The 11,792-nt window shown below is 37.2% G+C and overlaps 1 protein-coding gene across 1 annotated transcript in view; it reads right to left on the bottom strand.

Annotated features, from left to right (window-relative positions):
• Imp (IGF-II mRNA-binding protein) overlaps positions 1 to 11,792 on the bottom strand; it is a 120,146-nt gene that overhangs the window by 9,049 nt on the left and 99,305 nt on the right. Inside the window, exons 3-7 of the mRNA XM_076376944.1 lie at positions 4,310 to 4,474; positions 2,798 to 3,178; positions 1,795 to 2,050; positions 1,321 to 1,677; positions 493 to 744 (exon numbers count right to left, since the gene is read on the bottom strand). Of these exons, the coding sequence (XP_076233059.1) occupies positions 493 to 744; positions 1,321 to 1,677; positions 1,795 to 2,050; positions 2,798 to 3,178; positions 4,310 to 4,474 (1,411 nt within the window). The remainder of the gene's footprint in view (positions 1 to 492; positions 745 to 1,320; positions 1,678 to 1,794; positions 2,051 to 2,797; positions 3,179 to 4,309; positions 4,475 to 11,792) is intronic.

Genomic DNA, 11,792 nt, shown 5'->3' with positions numbered 1-11,792 from the left:
GTAAATGCCAAAATTGAACAACTGTTTTTTGTTAAAAATTGTATTTTGTGTTCAATTTATTTATCTGCAAAAGTTAATTTGGAAAGCACGGCAGAATGTTAACAATATCAGAATTTTATTCAGCTAATAGTTTTTGAATTTTTCCTACTGAAAAGTTTAAATTGCAAGTGTAGATCTAATTTCCAAGAAATTGAGAGGAAATGCATGATGTTTCTGAAAAGACTGTGGCAAAATATAGGAATTATATCTTATTGTGTGTTGAATATTTGGTACTAAAGTAAGTAAATTCCATTTTTAATCAATTATTTAAGTTTCGAACAATGACCAAACTAAAATTCTATCACTAAAACTTGTGAGAGTATTTCATAATTTCATAATAACAGATACACTTCGCTTGTATCTCTAACAATACTTTGAACGTCAAACAGAATAGAAATGTTAATGCAAAATAAAAAAATTAAGAAATCTATCTAAAAAATAAATATAAAATACCTGAACAGAGAAGAAGGGGCCAATTATATGGACGGTGGCCTCTTCGTCAGCAGAAGGAGATGTAGACTGTTGTTCCGATAACTTAATGACACTTCCAGTTACACGCTGCAATTCTCTAACGTTCTGCCCGCCTTTGCCGATGATTCGGCCGACTTGAGCGCTTGGTACTAGAATCTCGATCGTCAATCTGACGTCATCAGTACCGGAAACGAATCCTTCCTCGCGCATCTTTTCGAAAATCAAATACTGCGCCTGTAAATGAAATAAACCACTTGAATGAAATAATTATTCTAAAGAATCCGAAATTAATGGCAAATATTAAGAAAAAATATTGTTGAAGGTTGTAACGGGACCAACTTGTACACAACAATTCTTATGTGCCATTGGTACGGGTAACCCTTCACTACTTTAATTTTCCTGCTGGTTCAAGTCGATGCTTTTGAAAACGGCATCTACTCAAAATGCAGCAGGGTATAATAAATATATGTTAATGTCATATTATTTTTATAGAAATGGATACGAGACGAGGAAATCGGAAAGTCTTGATGAAAAATAGTTCTGCCCGATACTGGGATTCGAACACAGGATCTTGAGATTTGCAGTTGAAACGTTTTAGCCACTGAGCCATGAAAGGCTCTGAATTATAAATGATCGTTACATCATTATAAGCTGAATAGTTACGTTCATCTAGTACTTCATGTTGCACGAAATTTGTTTAGTACTATTTGTTTAGTGTATATATATCACTATTATATTACTTAATAAATTACTGTGTTTTGGGGAGGTAATTAAAATAACTAATTTTATTTAATGTGTCTGAAAACATACCTTCCACTGAGATTCTGGTGAACCGACAATGGTGACTTTCCTTTCAGTCTGTTGCTCTGCTGGCTTATCTTGTTCAAGCGGCGCGATTTTGACGCTAGCACCGGAGAATCTAATAATGTTTCTGATGTGAGAGCCCTTGGTACCGATTATAGCACCCACGCTGCTGTTAGGAATGTAAAGGAAGGCAGTCTCCTGAGTGTCGGCAGCAGGTACACCCTGTTGAGTCGGCAAACTAGCTTGATAGGGATATGGGGCAGGTCCTGAGCCGTACAAGCCAGGTCCACGTGAGCTGTATCCCATTCCAGCAGTGGACATCATAGCCATGGGGTGCAAACCAGGGAACATCATGCTCTGAGGCTGTAAGACATAAGCCACCATTTGATTATTACACATAATCATTTTACAGATTCGTATCAAGTTAAATTAAACCGACTACTTCGCCAATTATCGTTGTATAACGCTTCTAATACTCACAGCCATTGCCTGCAGATCGTTCTCGTAGCTCTGGCGCAATTTGCTGGAGATCATAGATTCAGCTTTGCTCATGTTATCGATGGTGCCTTTAACTGTTATAATACGCTCGAGGTTGAAGCTGTTGATGTCGTTGATACTGCTAACAGTGATCTTCGTGTCTGTGTCTTGCATGATTCTCTTAATCGTGGTACCGCCTTTTCCAATTATTCGGCCAATCAAATTGTTGTGTGCGAGGATTTTCAGAGTGATATCGGTACTGCAAATAGAAGACATCATGTGTGTTATATATATCTCTGTAGAAACTTGCGTAAAACTATTTGCTCTACTTATTAATTTCACCGTTTCTGTATAAGAATCTGTCTCAGATTATTATTCCCCGTTATTAAATGTCATTATTAAATATATATCTTTACATGATATGTATTAGCAAAATACATGATATGACTATATTTTACCAAGGAAGCTTGGAAATGTGTTTGCTACGAAATTTGAATGTCTTCACTTTCTACAAATTTAGACACAGAAAATGTACACTTTTAAATGTCGCATCCTATACAGCAGTAACAATATAGTAATACAAAGAATTACTAAAAATAACACCGATCGCAAAAATCTAGGATTCTATAAAAACTCGTTCAGATTAGACGAGATTACATTAGATTATTTGAATTCAAGTAGCTTGAGAGGAAGTGATTTGAGACAACATATGATCAATGTGAACGTGTTATTTTACTTAACTCGAAATATTCATTCAAGTTTCAAATGAAATTTAAGTCCTTTCAACTTTTCCTTGCCTTAAAATACATATTCATTGGTGTATACTACACAACACTTGAATCCAAGTAACTTGACTTATGTGAACACAAACTTTACATCAAGCTACTTGAACAAGCCCATAAGTAATGTTATACAGTGATTGGAATAGCAAAATAGTTACAGATCTGCTGCAAATACTAAAGATTCCAAAATCTGGAAATACCAAAATGACTTCCCTCTTCCTTACCCTTTGTTCATGCTGTTAGCCTCCTGCTGCATGACCTCCAGGATCTTCTTGCAGGCGTTGGTGCAGTTCTCTGGGTTGCCATAAATGGTGATAGCTTTCTCCTGGGCGCCGACATTGTCCTTCCGGTGAACGTCTACTCGTGCACGCGTCGTCTGAGTAATCTGGCGTATGGTGGATCCCTGACGACCAATTATGGCTCCCACCATGTCGGATTGAACGAGGATACGAAGCGGGAAATCTGTTTGCCGCCCGGAACCCGAAACTCCAGAGTAAGCGACGCCGCTGCGCTGGCTGCGGCCTCTTCGTCGGCTCTCCGCCGTAGACATTTCCACTTTTAGCGTGTTACCGTCGTACTCGTGGCCATTAAACTGGTTCACAGCCCTATAAACGGGGGAAGAAGGGATCGTAAAATGTGAAAGCATATGAGACTGGCGTGAGAAACCTATTTCATCGTGTGACCATAGTGTATCAACGTCGAGGTTCTAGGTAGACGGCGAATAGTAAAGTAACCCATTCAAAAGAAGTATCCAATAGTTTGAGAACTATTCGAGTTCTATGGCCGAAATTTAACCTTTTGACCGCAGCGCGGTTGGAAAAAAAATTTACTGGTACATTCTGTAGTAATTTTGGGTTACACAATAGTATAGTGGAGAGTCGTTCTTTTCCATTACACGTCTATATAGAAGTCTCTGGTAGTTCAAAATTAGAATAAAAATTTTGTGGGGTCTTCTACAGACCCTTATTCTCTATAATTTAATTTAGTTTTGAAATATATAGACCCATAATTGTTAGGAGTAATGATGGCGAAAATATTAAATTGGTGCATGTAAAGTCAATGTTTTGAGGTTTTTGTGCTAAGCAGTTATCTGCTTGCATATATTTTTCTAACAGAACCAACTGAATATTACAAGGTAAGGTGGAGTGACCTATTATGAAATACTTTTTTAGTTTCTTTTAATATCAGTTGCAAACGTATCTTCGTACATCTATTAGTTGAAGCAAATATAAAATGTGATTGATTGCGTTCTTTGCAAACAGATAGCACAAGACCAAGTTGAGATAATAATCCAATGTGTTACATATCCTGTTGCTGTAAGTCAAAGCGACATAAGTCATACTTTTAAAAAATGCCAGTTTTTATCTTAATTCAAGATTACAAGATAGAATTCACATTTTGAACGTAAGAAGAATGAATTAATAGGATTTGTCTATTGAAAAAATTACGTACACATTTACTTAAGTATATAAATTTTGATCACCAATATTTCAAAAACAGAAATGCGTGGCTTATGTCGTTTTATCATACAAAACAAAAATGGGGGATACTTAATACACCTACTAGAGCAGTTGATTGTAATTATTATCCAATAAAGATTAATATTCGTGTGATATACTATTTGCAATATACAATTTTATATGCACCAGCCGAATATCTTTTCATCCTTTCGATAATTGTACGTAATGAAAGTGAATAGTAAGTACATACTATTAATACGAGGTAGATTTACTTACTGCTGTGCTTGTTCTTGCGTCTCATAGCTAATGAGGGCGGTTTGTGTGTTAGGATCGCGCGAGATCTGCACCTGCACCTGACCGCAGTTCGAAAACAGCAATTCGAGGTCCTCCAATCTGGCGTTACTTGGTAAATTGCTTACGAGAACCTTGCATCCGGCACCACTGTTCAACAAAAATACAAATTCCAAATTAGCACTCTTGTTAAGTGTACAGTTAAGTATAGTATTGCTTAAAATTTCAGAATCTACCGTAAAGACACTTTATAAATTTCTAAAGAGATTTTTAATCTTTTAGAGATCACCTAGACCTAGACTATACGTTACAAATCAATACATTTCTTAATAGCTTTCAACATTATATTAGTAATTTTATTTTCATAGCCAGGGGTAGTTATAATTTACCTACTCAGGAATATACTGTAGTCGTAAAATCAGTAAAACGATAAAGTAAACATGTTCTAGGCACTAGGGACAAGCGACGTAACAAAAATATTGGAAGATAAGGACTTCGGCCTCGTTTAGGACTACGGTCACTTATCTGTTTACACTAAACGGAATAGCCACTCGATGCGTCAATTTAACACGCTAATACATATTTCTGTGGTGACTATATATAACTGCAAATGGCTCTGATATACTGGAAAATACGTATTAACATAATGTCATTAGCATTAGAATCAGAGAATAAATTAAACTTATCAAGTTTAAGCTTATCAAGTCTAAACAGACAGTTGAAAAATAGTCCCAATGTTATCGTGTTTGGACTAATTTTTACCAAGGCAAACTCAATAATTTTTCAGTTTCAATAACAGTTACAAAGGAAACTAGAATCTTTCGGTATTGCTAGACTTATTTCGAACGACGATGAGCTTATCGCTCTTTTTCCAAGCGCTAGATACCCACGGACGAAAGGTCTCTGCAGCTGAGTAAACAAAAAATATGGAAGGCATATTCCATGAGCTTCTATCTGGGATTAAAAGCGAGCCTTTAACCAGGTTGCGCTCTGTAAGGGCAGGGTATGATATGGAATTTCTTGGCGTCTGTGATGGTCAAAATTGTTCGAAAGAACATTGTTTTTTATTATATACGTACACCTGAGTTCCTAACAGAAAAATCTTTGTAGAGAACATTGTGTTAAAATTGAAAAATTTTATTTTCTCACTGAAAGAATTAAATAGATCTTCCCCTTTCAAGTTCGTAATCGTCGTATATATAGACATATACATACATGTATGTATGACATAGTATTTATGTATGAAATAATAATGACAATAATAAAATCTCATTTAACACTCAGTGATAAAATAATACAATAAACATTGATAATAATACTTCAACTTTAAATCCTAATTTTTATTTTAATAATCTCAATTACTACGATAAGTTAACATTTCCTCTTGCTTTAACCAATATAGCATTATTAACACAGCACAGGTACGATAGATAGTTTACTTAATACCTTTTAGCGAATTAATTTTTTATTATATTTTCTTAATTTCCTTGTTTTTTGAAAGAAGGTAAATTTGCTTCATACTAATTCCCAGATGCAAAAAATGTATTCAAGGAAAGTAAAAGATTGAAATAATTGTCGATATAATGACGTTACTAAAATGATTATAATTATTCACGCTTTATTCTAAACGCGAGCTGTCATGTGTCTACCCGTTGGCTGATATTTTCGTTTGAACACAACGAGGAAAGAACCCACATGTGCGGATGCCCTTGTTGACATTTTCGCTTTCTTTTTTCCGTCGAACGTCTCGCAGTCGAGTTTATTCATCTTCCTCTGGCAAGGCCAACGCGACTGAAAGAGCGCTACGGATTGAAAACAAAATTTTAACCGTTTCTGTAGGAATTCCCAATGTGTCGATTTTCGATATTTCTCAAACTTAATTTACCAAACGAAAATCTTTACGTGTCACGAGTAATCACTACATTGTTGATTTTTTGCATTTATGAAGAATTCAATATGCAAAAAAGGAAAGAATCATACGCAAGAAATTCAATCTTAAATAATTATTTTAGATGTTACTTAATTTAAAAATTGTTCCCATTAGTATAGACGCACCGTTAAATATTTCAATAATTTTAATAACATATTTTCTGGGATTTAAAATGAAATCTGAAAGTGGAAAAAATGGAGTCAATTTGAAAGAAAAAGAAAATTATCTGTTCATTGTGATGGATAGGTTTCAATAGAGTATCTACAGAATATTAGAACTTTATTTATTAGAACGAAATTTTACTGAATACTCTATTTACTGAACCCCTACTGAAAGTCTATTACCTGAACTATTGTCCAATGTCATTCCGCCTATATGAATGCTTTCAATGCAGTACACTTACAAAAATGGCGTATTGTGTCCTTGAACTAAACGGTTTGAAGCGCAAGCAGAATCAAATATAATCGATTCACAATGTCTTTAAACTTTAAAAATAACCAAACCTAGAGAGTCTGTAAAAGTATAAAGCAAATTTACCTTTGAAAAAACAAGGAAATTAAGAATATGCAACAAAAAATTAATTCGCTAAAAGGTATTAAGTAAACTATTAATTCCACAATTTCTATTTTAACTTTATATGTTTTGAAATATTAATAAAGAAACAAATGCTTTGTACCAAAAATAAACACCAATCATTTGAAAGAAATTAAACAAAGATTAATTTATTTAAAAGGTATTAAATAAACTAGTTCAGCAATTTTTCTTTTTACCTTGTTTTACACTATTTTTTTGGACTGCCACATGGCACACTGGGTTTTTCAAGTTTAGCGTGATTTTCACGCATTTTAAATATTTAAAAATGTCTGTAAAAATTCACTGAAAAACTTTCAATTGCGTAGTTTAAGACTAAAATATTCAAATGTAAAAAAAAAAAAAAAATAAACATTTTATTTGCAATTATTTTTTTGTACCACAGTAATAGAAATCAGTATTTTATTGAGGTCATGAAAAACCCCAATGTGTCATTCCAGAATTAACTTCTCCCATTATAACATAAAATATTGTGTTAACAAACACATACACTTAACCAAAAACAACGACCAAAAAAAAATCACACGCGTGAGAAAGCTTCACTAAATTTGTCTCACTTAAACAAACTACACGTTCCAATTACGCAAACTGTCTTATCTCAATGAACTGGAATAAATGTCCCACTCTGTATATAATTATACAAAGTTACTCGTACAGTTAAGATCAGAATTTATGGTGTACGTAGTAGCAGCAGGATTAATTGACGATGAGCCACGGCCCTGCACAACGGGTAACATGAATGAACCAAATGGCAAGTAAGAAGAGGACGAGGAACGCGAAGAACGAAAAGGAAGGTGAAACGGCTGAGACTCTCACTTTCGTACGTATCGATTTTTCAGTCCGCCGACCCACTCAGCGCGCCAGGGACTAACCTTGAAGAAAACGTACACCCCGACCGACCTAGCTCGTGCTCGAACAATTATTACAGTTCGCTGAAGACACGGATAATCCTGATACACACGCGCCACTTTACGATCCCCATTAGACGTAAATTTACGAAAGGGCAGTTATTAAATTACGAGTAAAGATCCTCCAAGAAGATGAACCAGCACCCACGTATTTCCAGAAAATTGGCCGCGTCGTTTAATAGAATATGCTAAGTACTTCAACTGTCTTTCGGGCAATTAAAAACATGCGTGTATCCTCTGTGGACCTCGCGATGATAATCAACTGCATAATTACGTAATTACATATTTTCTCGTGGCGTTCATGATGGTAGAGAATTCACTGTTTATTTTGCTGTTATATGGTGCGAGGAAGTAGATCTCGTGCCTCGGGAACAAAGTACATTCAATTTTCTTATATCTCGTTAAATATGTAATTTTTCAAGTAATCTGCAAGTAATGCAAGTAATCTGAAAAGTAATTGCTTCGTTTGGGAGGAGATTCTAATTAATTTTAACGCTGTGCTACTGTGGATAATGCGTGGCCGATTATTTGTGCGAATTTTATATGAAAGAGATAATATTTCTTGAAATATATTGTTCATGCGTGTTTATAAAAACTGTCGTACATGCAGAATATATACAGAATGATATACAGAATGATATAATGATATACAGAATTGCATACACGTATGTAAATAATTATTTCTGAAGTTACTGAAGTTGAAGAGGATTAATTTAAAAAAAGAAATGCGAAGAATCTGCTTTCATGATCAACTCGTATTTTAATAAAACTGATTGTTCTCTGTTATCGCGTTAACAACATGAATAAAAATGCATGTAAAATGTTTGTCCATTGTACTAAATAATTGCAAGATATGAATACAGCAAGGAACTCATAATGAGAAAATGCAATAATTATACATAGGTAGTGAAAATGTTAATAAAACCAGAGAACATGTATGAAGCAATTTATCACGAATATATTCTACTTATGATAAACTTGTTCCTTAAATATCTGTAATTTTTAATCGTACGTTGCTTTAAAAAAAGAATGGAGAATACTTATATCTGTGTCTATGCTTAAATTAAAGAAGCAATCTGCTTTCTATTTATTTATGCATTTATTTATAAAGACGAGTTAAACTATCTTAGCTCTTTGGTGTTACATTATCATAAACTGAAGCTTGGTCACTTCGTGTTCATATCCTCTGATTATTTAGAATACACTTTTTTTACTATTTACGCAAAGCAAGTGAGTTATTTAGATACCACACCCTGTATAGTGTAATTGTTATTAAAGCTTCTCTTAAGTTGTGCGCATATGAAATAAACATAATACTTAATACTCAAGTTATCTATTCAAAGCACAACTTTGCTCTAATAACCCCATCACCTAGCTTCAAGATTTTACAAACTTTTTTATTTTCACGTACTATAAGTTTAACTATGCAGGGCTTGCTCCATCATTAGGTAAAATTCGTATCACGAGAATATCTCATTATAAAACAAGGGATTAATTCTTAAAAAGAGTATATCACTCATAAATCAATTCATGTACTAAATTTTCTATTCTATCACTAAAACAGTATTACCAACATTACATCTAAAACTTGATGTGTACTTTCTCCAAGTACCTTAGTCACCGAACAGGACATGACAAACTACACAAGCCCACTACACCAATCCAGCGATTTAAGGCTGCGGTTACAATGGATACATTTTGTGACAAACCTGTTCAAACTATTTATCATACAAGCAAGACAAGATCAGACAGTCGCTAGAACGTTACTTCGTCAGAACACGCATGAACTGTAACCGCAGCCTAAATCGGTGCAGAATCTTGCACGCTTGTGTCGCTGGCCGAAAATCGCGCAAAAAGTGCAAACGCAACGCTGGTGACGGAACCAATTCCAGTAGCAGAAAAGCCTTGGCCGAACAATTACCGTGAAACAACGCGGTTCCTGCGGTGGCAGCGTAGCTCTATCGAGGTTCGAGGCCCGTCGAAGCAGCCCCTTCGACGCGCACGTGCTAGCGCCTGCTACATACAGAGAGCGAGCGAGTAGAACAAACCAGGGCAGAGCAGAGCAGACCATACCAGAGCAGAGCGGAACAGAACAGAGTAGAACAGAGCATAGCACACACGATTGAGACGCAGAAGTCGTGTCTGTTCTTTCGTGAGCTCCACACAACAAAGAGGAAGCTCGGGGATCCACGCGTGAGCCCAGTGAGGCTCCAGTGAGAAGGAAGGGTGGATTGTGCGAGGGAGAGAGGGTGATAGGAGGAGGGCAAGCCTTTGTTTCGTGTGCTTTTGGGGATTTTCGGCGGCACCGGCGGCGAGAGGTGCACGCGGGGGTTGCGCGAGGGAAACGCGCTGATATCGCTGCTTTCGTCTGGCTCGCGGTCCGTCTCCTCCGCAGGTTCTCCCCCACTCGTGGCGGGGGTGGAGGGCACACGAGCCCAGCTAGTCTACCACCCTCTCAACCCTTTTTGCGCGCCTCTTCCCTCGCCCCTTCCTGACCACCGGGCCTCTATCTCTCCGCTTCCTTCGCCCTGCACACCCGCCGACGCATCCACCCTCCTTCGGATCTTGCACGCACGTGTAACCCGCGATTTCGTCCGTTCACCTTTAACGAAAGGCGGTATATATTTTCGTGCACCGGCGGCGGCAGGCGACGACGAAAGGGAGGGACACAGGAAGAGCGGAAGAGCAGAGGAGCAGGAGGAACAGAACGCGACGTAGAGAGGAAGGAGAGAGGAAGGACCGAGGGGAGGGGGTGGAGGGAGCGTGAGGGCTTTTCTAAGCCTCGAGGCACATATCGACAGGGATGGACGCACGACGGCCGCAGACCACGGGTCACCCCCGTGGAAGAGCTTTTGATCTCGCTTGAAACACCTTTTTTTCGGACTCTTTGTCTTTCCCCGTCTTGCTCCACCTCTTTTTTACGTTTAACAAGCCAATGGACTCGGACGAGTCCGATGCCCGGCGAGCGTCGTTTCCGTGCTGGCTCCGCGGAGTGGAGGGGACGGTTGACGAAAAGTTCGAGGGTCGTAATGCGGTGCGGTTAATTGTGAAGGGAATTGGGACTCGTTACGCGCCGCTTCACGCGTAAAAATGGAACACGTTTAGGCGGGGAGTAATTAGCGCGAGAGGCGGCCGACGATATTTTTTCCACCGATGCATATTACCCGTTCGTTGCGAGTTTTATGGCCTCATTACGTGGATTTCCGCGGGACCTCGCCCGAGTGGTATTGAGATTCGGAGACCTACGCTGGTCCAATTTTTCCAGGATTTGAACCGTCGACTTTTGTTTCGACTCTTTCTCGGCGAGGCAGATTTGGGAATTTGGGATCGTGGTAAACACGTGAAATACAATCATTCGTGATAATAGCTGATGACTCTAATTGAGGGATTGAGTGCAAAACTGGACATTCTTTCTCAAATTGAGCTAACAGCATTAATATAACGAAACCCTGCATTTTAAACTGCCTATTTTTCTGATTTTTCTGAGTAGTAGAGTTATAGTCCGTTGTTACTCTCAATGCTTCAACTGTAAGTAAAAGTTCAAGCACTTTCCACTAATATGATGTTAGCGCTGCAATGTAATGTGATAGGATCACTGTTGTGTAATTATAAAAGGTAATTGTAAGTACCTACATAGAATATTTAAAATTTCTCAATTTCATTAACTCTTTAATGTTTTTTTGTCACGCTATGAGAAGTTACGATAATTGTCAAAGGTGTGACCGCTAAGTAGATAATTTCTATAAATTATCCGAAGATATTTTTATTACTCTGCAAATATCCAAAATTAAGTTAGCATGATCTGCACTATGATCTGCACCACATCAGTTAAGCGTTAAAAGTAGAATTAGTGTTAGAAGGTAAACTCATTAGTTCCCAGTTTTCCTATGACTAAAAAATAGTGAAACTTGAGGCTATAATTTTTAAAAACTTGTGTTACAATATTATATGAAATACAAGATAATGCATTTCGGCTTCCAAGGATCACCTAGACTCAAAACTAAATCTATTAACCCCAGAAGCGACTGGCTCAATTTTT

This window comes from Calliopsis andreniformis, chromosome 1, assembly GCF_051401765.1.
Source record: "Calliopsis andreniformis isolate RMS-2024a chromosome 1, iyCalAndr_principal, whole genome shotgun sequence".
Lineage (NCBI taxonomy): Eukaryota > Metazoa > Arthropoda > Insecta > Hymenoptera > Andrenidae > Calliopsis > Calliopsis andreniformis.
Note: the sequence above shows the minus strand (reverse complement) of the source record. Positions and strands in the feature narration are given on the sequence as shown.